Source organism: Ranitomeya imitator, chromosome 3, assembly GCF_032444005.1.
Source record: "Ranitomeya imitator isolate aRanImi1 chromosome 3, aRanImi1.pri, whole genome shotgun sequence".
NCBI lineage: Eukaryota > Metazoa > Chordata > Amphibia > Anura > Dendrobatidae > Ranitomeya > Ranitomeya imitator.
In genome coordinates, this window is record NC_091284.1 from 486290672 (window position 1) to 486306021 (window position 15350).

The window sequence follows — 15350 nt, forward strand, 5'->3', positions numbered from 1 at the left end:
ACCAGAAAGTCAGTGTTACTGTTTAGGTTTGACCCCAAACACCGGCAGCAGGCGTACGCTGATGGGAGCAATAGTCCCATCAGCCTACGTTAGTGACCTGAGGTAAACTTTTTACCTCTGATCACAGCTGTGGACTCACACATGCACATGACAGCACAGCAAACACTGCTTCTGATCGAATGTAGAATCCTTACCGCCGGTAAAACAGCCGCCGTTTCCACACTGTCAGATGACAGTGTGATCCCGCAGCTGTGATCAGAGGTAAAAAGTTTTCCTCAGGTCACTGGCATCGGCTGATGGGACTATCAGCCTATGCTTGCTGCCGCTAATAACAACAAGAGCAGGTGGCGGCTGATGGGAGTATTCATGAGTTCCCTTATATTTTTGATAGCCAGCTAGGCAAAACTGACAGCTAGGGCTGAAAACCTCAGCTGTCAGCATTAGCAAGGCTGATTATCAAGAATAGAGAGGTCCCCACACATTAATTATCTAAATAAATAATTAAAAAGCGGTGTGCGGTCCCTACCATTTTTAACAACCAGCCTTGATAAAGCAAACAGCTGGGGGCTGGTATTCTCTGGCTGGTAAGCGGCCATGGATATGGCACCCCCAGCCTAAAAATAGCATGTCACCGGACAATACAAAGGTGACATCAACCCCATAAATATTACCTCACTTGCCACCGCTACAGAGCAAGTGGGAAGAGCCAGGCAAAGCTCCAGAATTGGTGCATCTAATAGATGTGCCTTTTTTGGGCAACAGTGGGTTGCTATTTTTAGGCTGGGGGGTCAATATACAAAAATACAATTTTGCCTGGCTAGTTATCAAAAATACTGGGGGAACCCACACCATTTTTCTTATTATTTATTTAGAGCACAGGGACCAGCTGATGAATACTCCCATCAGCCTCTCGCTGTTATCAGCAGCAGCAGGCATAGGCTGATGGGAGCCATAGTCCCGTCAGCCCAAGCCAGTGACCATAGGTACACTTTATACCTTCAATCGCAGCTGTGGGCTTACGCTGTCATTTGACAGGTTGGGAACCGTGTTTCTCTTCCTGGCAGTAATGGTTTTACTGCTTATCAGAAGCAGTGTTTGTTGTGCTGTCATGCACATGGATGTTTGTGCTCCCCATTCATGCGAATGGGGTCCAGCTTAGGGTCCAGGTACTGTTCTGGTACCTAAACTTTTTTAACTGTTCAGCCAGTTAACAACCAGGCGTCCGCCCATCTCTAATAATTACGTCAAAGGTCATGTTCCTGCTTTTGATATAGGCTTCCACATCAAGCCCACAACTTTCCCTGCATTTGATGGCTTCTTTAATCACCGCTGCTGGCTCTGGCCGGAAGCACATAATTAATCCCACCCATTGGTGTCCATGTCACGTGATTGCGGGATGCCCCTGTCACATGATTGTAGGGCACCAATGGGTTGTGATTACAGCCAGGGGTCTGCTGTTGACCCTCATGCCACTCATTTTGAATCTCCTGTGAATGCCGGCTCTTGGTCGGCATTCACAGGAGATCGTCGGCTCATGGCCGGCGTTCAAAGGAGATTGTAATTTCTGCTATAGATAGCAGTGCTTCAGCACAAGCGATCGGACGATCACAGCTTCAAGTCTCCTAAGGGAACTATTGTAGTCAGTAAAAAGTGTGAAAAAAAAGTTTTGAAAAACATTTTTGAAAAAATACACAGACATTCAAATCACCCTGTTTTGCCTCATTGAAAATCAATACACATATTTGGTATTGCTGCATTCAGAAATGTCTGATCTATAAAAAGATACAATTAATGGAGTAACGAGAAAAAAAATCAAAACTGCAGAATTAAATTTTTTGGCCACTTCAACATTGCAATACAATGCAATAAGAGGTAATCAAAACATTGTATCTCCCTCAAAATGGTATCAATAAAAATGTCAGCTCAGAGTGCAAAATGTAAGCCCTCGCACAGCCCCAGATCCTGAAAATTGAAAATATAATGATGAGGAAGGTGCTCACTTAATGGGAGGTGCTCAGGAAAAAATAGTAATTATATGAAAAACTCCGGCACACTACTGACGATAGAATTGTCTCTCATTTATTAATTATTCCTTATATTTCATAACAACGGTGGGATTTCCAAAAATCCACCTGTGCCTCCCAGATAGCGGTTCCATCCCGGGTCGCAGTACCTAGCACGGCGTAACTTCATATTAAAGGGAACCTGTCACCTGAATTTGGCGGGACTGGTTTTGGGTCATATGGGCGGAGTTTTCGGGTGTTTGATTCACCCTTTCCTTACCCGCTGGCTGCATGCTGGCTGCAATATTGGATTGAAGTTCATTCTCTGTCCTCCATAGTACATGGCTGCACAAGGCAAGATTGCTTTGCGCAGGCGTGTACTATGGAGGACAGAGAATGAACTTCAATCCAATATTGCAGCCAGCATGCAGCCAGCAGGTAAGGAAAGGGTGAATCAAACACCCGAAAACTCCGCCCATATGACCCAAAACCAGTCCCGCCAAATTCAGGTGACAGAGTCCCTTTAAATGGGTTTTCCTATCCTGCTCATCACTTGTTGCAAAGGGACATTTAATCTCTTGAAAAAGACTTTTCAGCCGAAACATTTAAGTGGGTTTTCCTATCCTGCTCATCACTTGTTAGGGACATTTAATCTCTTGAAAAAGGCTTTTCAGCCTAAATGTTGAGATGAGATAAAGAAATTAATGTTATGTCCAATCAAAGTGTGAGAAAATAATATTTTTGGAAATCCCACCGTTGTTATGAAATATAAGGAATAGTTAATAAATGAGAGACAATTCTATCGTCAGTAGTGTGCCTGAAAATTGAAAACATTACAGGTCTCGGAAAAGATTGACACAAGCGGAATTTTTTTTTCTTACAAATTTTGGAATTTTCTTTCACCACTTAAATAAAAAAAATCTATACATGTTTGGTATCTGCGTACTTGCACTGACCTGGAGAATCATATTGTCTGGTCAGTTTTATCATGTAGAGGACATAAATAAATAAGTAAATAAACAATCCAAAAAGCTATTATGGAATTGCACTTTCTTTGCGATTTCACCACACTTTTTTTTTCCATTTTCCAATACACTATATGGTAAAATGAATTGTGTCATTCAAACGTTCAACTCTTCTAGCAAAAGACAAGCCTTTGTACGGATATATTGACGTGAAAATAAAAAATTTAGGGCTCTTGGAAGAAGGGGAGGAAAAAAGCGAAAGTGGAAATACGGAAAATCGCAAGGTCGTGAACGGGTTAAATAAATTTCTCTGGAGAACCCCCTGTGAAATATTCACAAATGCAAGTAATTAATGAATATTTTGATTATTGAGATCCATCTTTTTAATTTCCAAGCATTAATAAGTACAGGAAAATAGATAAAGTATAAAAGTAAATTAAAAGTGTGACACCTCAGCTCACTTGGGCAGAAGTAGATAATTGTGGACATTTAGGTTAATATTCTTTTGCCCCATTTCATGTTTAATTTCATTTATAAGCAAGTTTCAGGAGATATCAACATATTAGATAATGAACATTTCCAGAATGATCGTTATTTTAATCTATAACGATAGCACGCAGCATTTAGGACAACTTACTGTTTCATCAAAGCCCATGTAGAGGAAATGTTGGTACCACTGCTGCACCTCAGGGCGACTCCTATCCCAGAGCTGGCGCTTTGATCGCTTTAGTGTATTCAGAAACTCATTGGCTTTATTCCCATCTACGGATACAATCATTTTTGCAGGTTCCTTAGCTGATTCCAGGCGATAAGGAATACAAATGAAAATCTGAGATTAATTGCGTGACATACTTGACATCAACATAAAAAAAAAGCTGTGTACAGATATACAGTAGTTCCACTAACTGAAATATTCATCCAAGGATTATGCCATGTCCATCATCAGAAGAGCCATTAAAGGGAACCTGCTACGTGCTGTCCGAAAAACAGGTTGCATGAATGAGTAATGGGCTCTGTTATAGCATACACGTAACATGGATTTTTGAAGTCGGCAAACCGAGTCGTTTTTTAAGGAGATGGAAAAAAGCGTTGTTTGCACATATCTTTAGTTTAAAGTGAAAACATTCTTTAAAATAGGTGGCGAGAATGACTAGTCAGAGGTAGGTTCCCTTCAGCTGCCCTCATCTGACTCTGCAGGTCTCTTCCTATGTATAAATAGGACTCAGGGCCAGGACAAAAGGTAAGCGACCTTGTAGGATGCTACCTCATACGTCCCTCGGGAAGGGGCCCAATTTGAAAAAAATATTATTACTATTAACTATATCTCAAGGGTGCCCTGCACTTTTCTTACTGAGTCACTGCATTCAGCAGTGCAGCATAGTGATGGCCATAGCACAGGCACCCAGGGGGACAGTGTCCGTGACCTACTAACATAACTCAGCGGTCTGTCTGCAAGCAGGGATGGGATTCACTCTGTTTGTACTGGTTCCCCCAAACTGGTTGTTTTTATGACAGCTGGCTTGGCTAACCGATAGTTGCTTATGGGAGCAGATTGAATTTATACTGTACATGTGTATGGTTCATAATAGCTTTGATGACAGTCACTGGCATGGTGGTAGAGGGGAGATGTGTGTCACTGCGCTTAACGGCGTCAGTGATATGAAACCAGAGCATTTTTCTCCAGCATACTATGTGTTGTGAGGGTTAAGTTGCATGAAAGGGCTGGTTTTATGTGGACCTTCATGGAGCCGGTGGGAGAAGGTCCACTTTATCTTCCCTGGCAGACCTGCCAGGACCTGCGTGAGGTCATGATCATGTGATCAATCAAATGATGGGAAAACACAGGCTTAGGTTTAAATAACCGAGCTCTACAGGCAGTCTGCGTTCGGCTAGCCTGGAAGAGGAGTCCCCAGAGGCCTTGTGGCTCGTCAAGCACTGACTGAACCTGTGCTGCCCCAGAGCAGTGTGCTGCCCGCACCATACGGACTGTGTTGCAGCATTATTGTTTTCCTTTTATTGTTTTGTTCCTATTGTAGCCAGAAAGGCTGAATTTTTGTTCCCATGGGTTGGTTTATACTGCCAGGCAATAAACCAACAAGGACTTAAAGAGATGGTGTTCCCATTTTTTTCTACCTCTCTGTGCTGTCACGTGAGTGAATTGCCACATAGCGGACTGTATGCCAGTTATAGGTCATACAGGGGGAAGGTGTGGAGGTAATATTTTATAGGAGCAGTCGGTGTAAAGGTACCTTCACGCTGAACAACTTAACAACGATAACGATAGCGATCCGTGACGTTGCAGCGTCCTGGATAGAGATATCGTTGTGTTTGACACGCAGCAGCGATCTAGATCCTGCTGTGACATCGTTGGTCGGAGCAGAAAGGCCAGAACTTCGTCGCTGGATCACCCGCTGACATCGCTGAATCGGCGTGTGTGACGCCGATTCAGGGATGTCTTCACTGGTAACCAGGGTAAACATCGGGTTACTAAGCGCAGGGCTGCGCTTAGTAACCCGATATTTACCCTGGTTACCAGTGTAAATGTAAAAACAAACAAACACTACATACTTACATTCCGGTGTCTGTCGCGTCCCCCGGCGTTCTGCTTCCCTGTACTGTGTCAGCGCCGGCTGGCCGTAAAGCAGAGCACAGCGGTGACATCACCGCTTTGCTTTACGGCCGGCGCTTACACAGTGCAGGGAAGCAGAACGCCGGGGGACGCAACAGACACCGGAATGTAAGTATGTAGTGTTTTTTTTTTTTTTACATTTACACTGGTAACCAGGGTAAACATTGGGTTACTAAGCGCGGCCCTGCGCTTAGTAACCCAATGTTTACCCTGGTTACCAGGGGACTTCGCATAGTTGGTCGCTGGAGAGCTGTCTGTGTGACAGCTCTCCAGCGACCACACAGCGACGCTGCAGCGGTCGGAATCGTTGTCTAGATCGCTGCAGCGTCGCTAAATGTGACGGTACCTTTACACAGGAGTGATATTTCAAGGGTTATATTCTGTGAGAAGCAATTATTTATTCAGGGACACTGCATGGGTGGATATTTTTTATACAGGGATCATTCTAAGCACACTGTTAGTTGTAAGGGCACCATTTTTGGATGTAATGCAGAAGGCCAGAGAGTAGGGATGTCTACAGAGCCAAGCTATGGATGTAAAAAGTCATCTTGAAGTCTGGAACAGATGGAGAAGAAAGGGATGAGAACAATTCCAATAAGAGAATACATCGCCTGTAAGATACCTGAATGTAAATGTTTATTTATGCTTCTGACTGTGGTGGTTATCCGAGTGAGATCAGTTGTCAAAGCTTGTTACCTGACTAACTGACCTATTTGGAAATGGGCGATAGGGGTCCTGTTAGAGGAGAAGGGGGCGCCAATGGCCTCATCTGCTTGGAACACAAAAAATACTTTGTCCAAGTCCAGCCTTGACTCATCATCCTTGTCCCATGACCCAAATTATGAAGAATGTTTTCTCTATGTTTGCAATAACAGAGTCTGTCTTTTATTCATGCAAAACAATGTTCATTTTGAACTGTCACAATTCCTGATATAGTAGGAATTATTATCCTTCATAAAGTAGTCTCGAGCAATTTTAGATCATCACTACTATGTTAACTATGTTGTCTGTTATAACTCTATGTTGTGACGTTCTTATGTTATGAATAAATTGACAACTGGGTATTATCATTTGCCTTGTCAAAGAGGTGTGGCCCAGGCTCTGTCTGATAGTGTCTTTGGCCAGGGTGAGGGACACACCCCTAAGTGATACCACACAGTTCTAAAATTATTCATACACTTTTAGGAGAAATAACAGTGGAATCGTAGAGCGCAAAGAGAGCGAGTCAGTAACATAGTAACATAGTTAGTAAGGCCGAAAAAAGACATTTGTCCATCCAGTTCAGCCTATATTCCATCATAATAAATCCCCAGATCTACGTCCTTCTACAGAACCTAATAATTGTATGATACAATATTGTTCTGCTCCAGGAAGACATCCAGGCCTCTCTTGAACCCCTCGACTGAGTTCGCCATCACCACCTCCTCAGGCAAGCAATTCCAGATTCTCACTGCCCTAACAGTAAAGAATCCTCTTCTATGTTGGTGGAAAAACCTTCTCTCCTCCAGACGCAAAGAATGCCCCCTTGTGCCCGTCACCTTCCTTGGTATAAACAGATCCTCAGCGAGATATTTGTATTGTGTCATGTTGTGTTAGAAAGATTGCAGTGCAATTCTTTAACTAGGATCATAGGCAGAAATGGACTCACCTTCTCTTTTCTGAAGCATCATTCGCAGTTTGTTTCCACTTGAAACATCTAGAAATATATTGCATATTTGTCATTGCTTGTGTACAGCATTCACAATTCATCTTACATCTGTTAACAACTTTTTGCTATACATGTTTGACTAGTCTTGTAGAAAACATTGAGGAAGTGAAAAACACTTATTGTATCTTGTATGTACTTAAATTTAAATCTGAAATATAATGAGCTGATAAGGGCAAACCCTTTGCTTTTGTTTGCAGATGTTTTATTATTGGCCCAATATGAGTGCCTTCCTTCCTCTATTCCCCATCCTGACCCACTTTCCTCTGCTTGACTACATCGCGATGGGGCTGTCAGAGAAGCAAAGGAAAGTGGGGCTTGCTGGGGAAAAGTGCCCAAGAACCAGAGGTTTGGGAAGTGCTTTGACAGGGCCAGAGCACCTAAGCTTCATTTGCATATTTTTCAGGCAGGGAGAAATAGATTGCATAAGTAGAGGTGTGGATGACATTAACTTTCACAGAGCAGCATGACTATTTAACCCCTTAGTGACAGAGCCAATTTGGTACTTAATGACCGAGCCAATTTTTACAATTCTGACCACTGTCACTTTATGAGGTTATAACTCTGGAACGCTTCAACGGATCCCGCTGATTCTGAAATTGTTTTTTTGTGACATATTGTACTTCATGTTAGTGGTAACATTTCTTTCATATTACCTGCGTTTATTTATGAAAAAAACAGAAATATGGTGAAAATTTTTAAAATTTTGCAATTTTCAAATTTTGTATTTTTATGCCCTTAAATCAGAGAGATATGTCACGAAAAATAGTTAATAAATAACATTTCCCACATGTCTACTTTACATCAGCACAATTTTGTAAACAAAATTTTTTTTTGTTAGGGAGTTAAAAGGGTTAAAAGTTGACCAGCAATTTCTCATTTTTACAACACCATTTTTTTTTAGGGACCACATCACATTTGAAGTCATTTTGAGGGGTCTATATGATAGAAAATAATGAAGTGTGACACCATTCTAAAAACTACACCCCTCAAGGTTCTCAAAACCACATTCAAGAAGTTTATTAAACCTTTATGTGCTTCACAGGAACTGAAACAATGTGGAAGGAAAAAATGAATATTTAACTTTTTTTTGCAAACATTTTAATTCAGAACCATTTTTTTATTTTCACATGTGTAAAAACAGAAATGTAACCATACATTTTGTTATGCAATTTCTCCTGAATACGCCAATACCCCATCTGTGGGGGTAAACCACTTTTTGGGCGCACCGCAGAACTTGGAAGTGACGGAGCGCCGTTTGACTTTTTCAATGCAGAATTGGCTGGAATTGATATCGGACGCCATGTCACGTTTAGAGAGCCCCTGATGTACCTAAACAGTGGAAACTCCCCACAAGTGACACCATTTTGGAAATTAGACCCCTTAAGGAACTTATCTAGATGTGTGGTGAGCACTTTGAACCCCCAAGTGCTTCACGGAAGTTTATAACGTAGAGCCGTGAATATAAAAAAATCGCTTTTGTTTACACAAAAATGATATTTTCGCCCACAAATTCTTATTTTCACAAGGGTAACAGGAGAAATTAGACCACAAAAGTTGTTGTGCGATTTCTCCTGAATACGTCGATACCCCATATGTGATGGTAAACCACTTTTTGGGTGTACCGCAGAACTTGGAAGTGAAGGAGCGCCATTTGACTTTTTCAATGCAGAATTGGCTGGAATTGAGATCGGACGCCATGTCACGTTTAGAGAGTCCCTGATGTGCCTAAACAGTGGAAACCCCCCACAAGTGACACCATTTTGGAAACTAGACCCCTTAAGGAACTTATCTAGATATGTGGTGAGCACTTTGAACCCCCATGTGCTTCACAGAAGTTTATAACGTAGAGCCGTGAAAATACAAAAATCGCATTTTTTCTACAAAAATGATCTTTTTGCCCCAAAATTTTTATTTTCACAAGGGTAACAGGAGAAATTAGACCACAAAAGTTGTTGTGCAATTTCTCCTGAGTACGTCGATACCCAATATGTGGGGGTAAACTACTGTTTGGGCGCACCGCAGAGCTTGGAAGAGAAGGAGTGCCGTTTTACTTTTTCAATGTACAATTGTCTGGAATTGAGATCGGACGCCATGTCGCGTTTGGAGAGCCCCTGATGTGCCTAAACAGTAGAAATCCACCACAAGTGACCCCATTTTGGAAACTAGACCCCCCAAGGAACTTATCTAGATGTGTGGTGAGAACTTTGAATGCCCAAGTGCTTCACAGAAGTTTATAATGCAGAGTCATAAAAATAAAAAATATTTTTTTTCCACAAAAAAGATTTTGTAGCCCCCAAGTTTTTATTTTCACAAGGGTAACAGGAGAAATTGGACACCAGAAGTTGTTGTCCAATTGATCCCGAGTACGCTGATGCCCCATATGTTGGGGTAACCCACTGTTTGGGCGCACGGCAGAGCTCAGAAGGGAGGGAGCAACATTTGACTTTTTGAGCGCAAAATTGGCTGTCGTGTTTGGAGACCCCCTGATGTACCTAAACAGTGGAAACCCCCCAATTCTAGCTCCAACCCTAACCCCAACACACCCCTAACCCTAATCCCAACCTGATCCATAATCCTAATCACTAACCCTAACGATAATCACAACCCTTATCCCAAAACAACCCTAATGTCAACCCTAACCATAACCCTAATCAAAACCCTAAATCCAACACACCCCTAATCCTAATCTCAACCCTAACCTCAAACCTAACCCTAATCCCAATACACCCCTAATCACAACCCTAACCTTAACCCTAATCCCAAACCTAACCCTAATCCCAAGCGTAACCCTAATGCCAACCCTAACCCTAATACCAACCCTAATCCAAACCCTAACCCTAATCCCAACTCTAACCCTAACCTTAGCCCCAACCCTAGCCCTAACGTTAGCCCCAACCCTAGCCCTAAGGCTACTTTCACACTTGCATCGTTTGGCATCTGTCGCAATCCGTCGTTTTGGACAAGAAACGGATCCTGCAAATGTGCCCGCAGGATGCGTTTTTTGCCCATAGACTTGTATTGCCGATGGATCGTGACAGATGGCCACACGTCGCGTCCGTCGTGCACTGGATCAGTGTTTTGGCGGACTGTCCGCACAAAAAAAGTTCAATCAAACTTTTTTTGTATGTCGCATCCGCCATTTCTGACCGCGCATGCATGGCCGTAACTCCGCCCCCTCCTCCCCAGGACATAGATTGGGCAGCGGATGCGTTGAAAAACTACATCCGCTGCCCACGTTGTGCACAATTTTCACAACGTGCGTCGGTATGTCGGGCCGATGCATTGCGATGGCCCCGTACCGACGTAAGTGTGAAAGAAGCCTAACCCTAAATTTATCCCCAACCCTAGCCCTAATCCTAGCCCTAACCCTAGCCCTAACCCTAGCCCTAACCCTAGCCCTAACCCTAGCCCTAACCCTACTCCTAACGCTAGCCCTAACCCTAACCTTAGCCCTAACCCTAATTTTAGCCCCAACTGCTCTTCTCCTGCCGGCCGGCAGATGGAGACAGATGGCGGGCGCACTGCGCATGCGCCCGCCATTTTCTTTTCCCCAGAAGATGCCGGCGGCCAGGAGGAGCAGCAGGAGGACCCAGGGACACCGGTAAGTATAATAGGGTCCCCGAATCCCCCTATTTCTCTGTCCTCTGATGTGCGATCACATCAGAGGACAGAGAATTACACTTTGCTTTTTTTTTTTTTTTTGCGGTCGCCGGTAAACAGTTAATTACCGGCGATCGCAAAACAGGGGTCGGTAAAACCGACCCCGATCATGCTCTTTGGGGTCTCGGCTACCCCCGGTAGCCGAGACCCCAAAGATTCTCCTGGGGCCGGCCGCATTTTGAAGATGGCGGCGCCCATCTGGAGCCACGCGGAGCACCGGGGGACACAGGTGAGTATCGGGGGGCGATCGGAGACCCCTTTTCTCTGTCCTCTGATGTGCGATCACATCGGAGGACAGAGAAATTAAAAAGAAATCGCGTTGGTTTTTTTTGCGATCGCCGGTAAACGGTTAATTACCGGCGATCGCAAAAGCGGGGTCGGTAAAAAAAACCCGAATCATGTTCTCTGGGGTCTCGGCTACCCCCGGCAGCCGAGACTCCGGAGAAAATCCGACTCTGGGGGGCGCTATTTACTTTTTCCACAGCGCCGTTAATTAACGGCGCTGTGGTTTAAGTACCCTTAACGGCCGTCATAAAAAGGCGTATCGGCGGTCGCTAAGGGGTTAAACAGTTTGATGGGGGAGGTATTGATCCTTCTGACAGATTATTTTTAATATATCTTTATTGCAGGTAAAGCTTAGTTTTTCTTCCACAGAACTATTAATTCTCTTACCGATTCCTGGAAACCTGTCATTAGATTTATGCTGTCACCGGCAGCATCAGAGTCTGGCTGTGCAATTACAGACAGGTATTTTTCACTCTGAAACTCTGCATTGTTTCATAGAAATCATAACATGAAAATCCGGCCAGGGACTATAAGTAGAGACCAGACTAGTCCAATCAAATTTCCGGCTGGCTTATCCCTACCCCGTTATCCATGACTTACAAAGACACATGTAAGAGACCTGTCAATCAGCTGGAGTGAAGCTGGCCAGAGATGTCATCGGACCAGTTGGGTTTTCAAACTGTTTTATCTTACACTGTGGTTTGGATAGGATGAGCCTAATGAGAGGTTACTTTTAAAGGGAATCTATCAGGTATGAGTATGGCTGGACTTGCCATTGTGAGAGCTACAAGTGTATATAAATAGTTTGCGAGTGAAATAATATACAGTACAGACCAAAAGTTTGGACACACCTCATTTAAAGATTTTTCTGTATTTTCATGACTATGAAAATTGTACATTCACACTGAAGGCATCAAAACTATGAATTAACACATGTGGAATTATATACTTAACAAAAAAATGTGAAACAACTGAAATTATGTCTTATATTCTAGGTTCTTCAAAGTAGCCACCTTTTGCTTTGATGACTGCTTTGCACACTCTTGGCATTCTCTTGATCAGCTTCAAGAGGTAGACACCGGGAATGGTCTTCCAACAATCTTGAAGGAGTTCCCAGAGATGCTTAGCACTTGTTGGCCCTTTTGCCTTCACTCTGCGGTCCAGCTCACCCCAAACCATCTCAATTGGGTTCAGGTCTAGTGACTGTGGAGGCCAGGTCATCTGGCGTAGCACCCCATCACTCTCCTTCTTGGTCAAATAGCCCTTACACAGCCTGGAGGTGTGTTTGGGGTCATTGTTCTGTTGAAAAATAAATGATGGTCCAACTAAACGCAAACCGGATGGTTACCACTGCAAGATACTGTGGTAGCTGTTGTGAGTTCTGTTTTTGGGCTCCCTCTGGTGGTTACTGGTGGTACTGGGTGATTTGTGTTCTGCTGTCTCTGGTGTCCACCTGTTTTATTAGGATTTGGGAGTTTCCTATTTAACCGGGCTTTCTTGTCATTTCCCCGCCGGCTATCAAGGTTATCAGAGTGTTTTGTTACCTCAGCTTCTGGCTTCAGTAATCTTCAGGACAAGCTAAGTTTTTATTTTCTTGTTCCACGTTTTGCTTTATTTTTGTCTTGTCCAGCTTGCATATAATTGTTTCTTTGCTGCTGGTTGCTCTAGTGGGCTGTAATTGCTCCTCATGTTCCATGAGTTGGAACATGAGTTCAAGTAATTGCAGGATGGTTTTTTTGAAGGGTTTTTTTGCTGACCACGCAGTTTACTTTTGTATCCTCTGCTATCTAGTTTTAGCGGGCCTCATTTTGCTGAATCTGTTTTCATACTGTGTATGTGCCTTCCTCTCATTTCACCGTCATTATATGTGGGGGGCTGCTATTTCTGTGGGGTATTTCTCTGGAGGCAAGAGAGGTCTGTGTTTCTTCTAATAGGGGAAGTTAGATCTTCGGCTGGTGCGAGACGTCTAGGATCAACGTAGGCACGTTCCCCGGCTATTGTTATTTGTGTGTTCAGGTTTAGGGTCGCGGTCAGCTCAGGTTTCATCACCCTAGAGCTCGTTGGTGCTTGTCCTTTTGTGATTCCCTGCCATTGGAATCATGACAGTATAGCCGGCCCAAAATGTTTGGGCTGAAGTAGGAGGAAAAGTACTCTGAGGAAGTTTTTTTTTTTTTTTTCTCCTCTGAGGTTGCTGCTTAGCCTTAATTGCAGCCTGGCTGATTTTTTTTTTTCCTCCTCTTAATCCTTGAATGGCTCTGACCTTAGCTGTTTATCATGGACGTCCAGAGTTTAGCTTCCAGCTTGAATAATCTTGCTGCTAAGGTTCAAAATATACAAGATTTTGTTGTACATGCTCCTATGTCTGAACCTAGAATTCCTATTCCAGAGTTCTTTGCTGGAGATAGATCTAGTTTTCTGAATTTTAGGAACAATTGCAAGCTGTTCCTTTCTTTGAAATCTCGCTCTTCTGGAGACCCTGCTCAGCAGGTTAAGATTATTATATCTTTCCTGCGGGGTGACCCTCAAAATTGGGCATTTGCATTGGCACCAGGGGATCCTGCGTTGCTTAATGTGGATGCGTTTTTTCTGGCATTGGGTTTGCTCTATGAGGAACCTAACCAGGAGATTCAGGCTGAAAAAGCTTTATTAGCTCTCTCTCAGGGGCAAGATGAAGCAGAAATATATTGTCAAAAATTTCGGAAATGGTCAGTGCTTACTCAGTGGAATGAGTGCGCCCTGGCTGCAAAGTTCAGAGATGGCCTTTCTGAGGCCATTAAAGATGTTATGGTGGGGTTCCCTGCGCCTACGGGTCTGAATGAGTCTATGACTATGGCTATTCAGATTGATCGGCATTTACGGGAGCGCAAACCTGTGCACCATTTGGCGGTGTCTTCTGAACAGGCACTTGAGACAATGCAATGTGATAGAGTTCAGTCTAGAAGTGAACGGCAAAACTATAGGCGGAAAAATGGGTTGTGCTTTTATTGTGGTGATTCAGCTCATGTTATATCAGCATGCTCTAAACGCACAAAAAAGGTTGATAAGTCTGTTGCCATTAGTACGTTACAGTCTAAGTTCATTCTGTCTGTGACTCTGATTTGCTCATTATCATCCATTTCCGTCGATGCCTATGTAGATTCAGGCGCTGCCCTGAGTCTTATGGATTGGTCATTTGCCAAGCGATGTGGGTTTAGTCTTGAGCCTCTGGAAGTCCCTATTCCTTTGAAGGGAATTGACTCTACACCTTTAGCTATGAATAAACCTCAGTACTGGACACAAGTGACCATGCGTATGACTCCCGTTCATCAGGAGGTGATTCGCTTCCTGGTACTGTATAATTTACATGATGTTCTAGTACTTGGTCTGCCATGGTTACAAACTCATAACCCAGTCCTGGACTGGAAAACAATGTCTGTGTTAAGCTGGGGATGTCAGGGGGTTCATGATGATGCACCTCCGATTTCTATCGCTTCATCTACTCCTTCTGAGGTTCCTGTATTTTTGTCTGATTATCGGGATGTTTTTGAGGAGCCTAAGCTCAGTTCGCTTCCTCCTTACAGGGATTGCGATTGTGCTATAGATTTAATTCCTGGTAGTAAATTTCCTAAAGGTCGTTTGTTCAATCTGTCAGTGCCAGAGCATACTGCTATGCGGGATTATGTTAAGGAGTCCTTGGAAAAGGGACATATCCGTCCATCTTCGTCCCCTTTGGGAGCAGGTTTTTTTTTCGTGGCCAAAAAAGATGGGTCCTTGAGGCCTTGTATAGATTATCGTCTTTTGAATAAGATTACCGTAAAATGTCAGTATCCTTTGCCTTTGTTGACTGATTTGTTTGCTCGCATTAAGGGGGCTAAATGGTTCACTAAGATTGATCTTCGGGGCGCGTATAATCTCATACGAATAAAGCAAGGTGATGAGTGGAAAACCGCATTTAATACGCCTGAGGGCCATTTTAAGTATTTGGTAATGCCTTTCGGACTTTCTAATGCTCCTTCAGTCTTCCAGTCCTTTATGCACGATATTTTCCGTGAATATCTGGATAAATTTATGATTGTGTATTTGGATGATATTTTGGTTTTTTCTGATGACTGGGAGTCTCA

The 15350-nt window shown here is 43.3% G+C and overlaps 1 protein-coding gene across 1 annotated transcript in view; it reads right to left on the minus strand.

Moving 5' to 3' along the window:
• Positions 1–15350, minus strand: part of ECRG4 (ECRG4 augurin precursor) — a 66596-nt gene that overhangs the window by 3704 nt on the left and 47542 nt on the right. Inside the window, exons 3-4 of the mRNA XM_069757579.1 lie at positions 7246–7293; positions 3606–3763 (exon numbers count right to left, since the gene is read on the minus strand). Of these exons, the coding sequence (XP_069613680.1) occupies positions 3606–3763; positions 7246–7293 (206 nt within the window). The remainder of the gene's footprint in view (positions 1–3605; positions 3764–7245; positions 7294–15350) is intronic.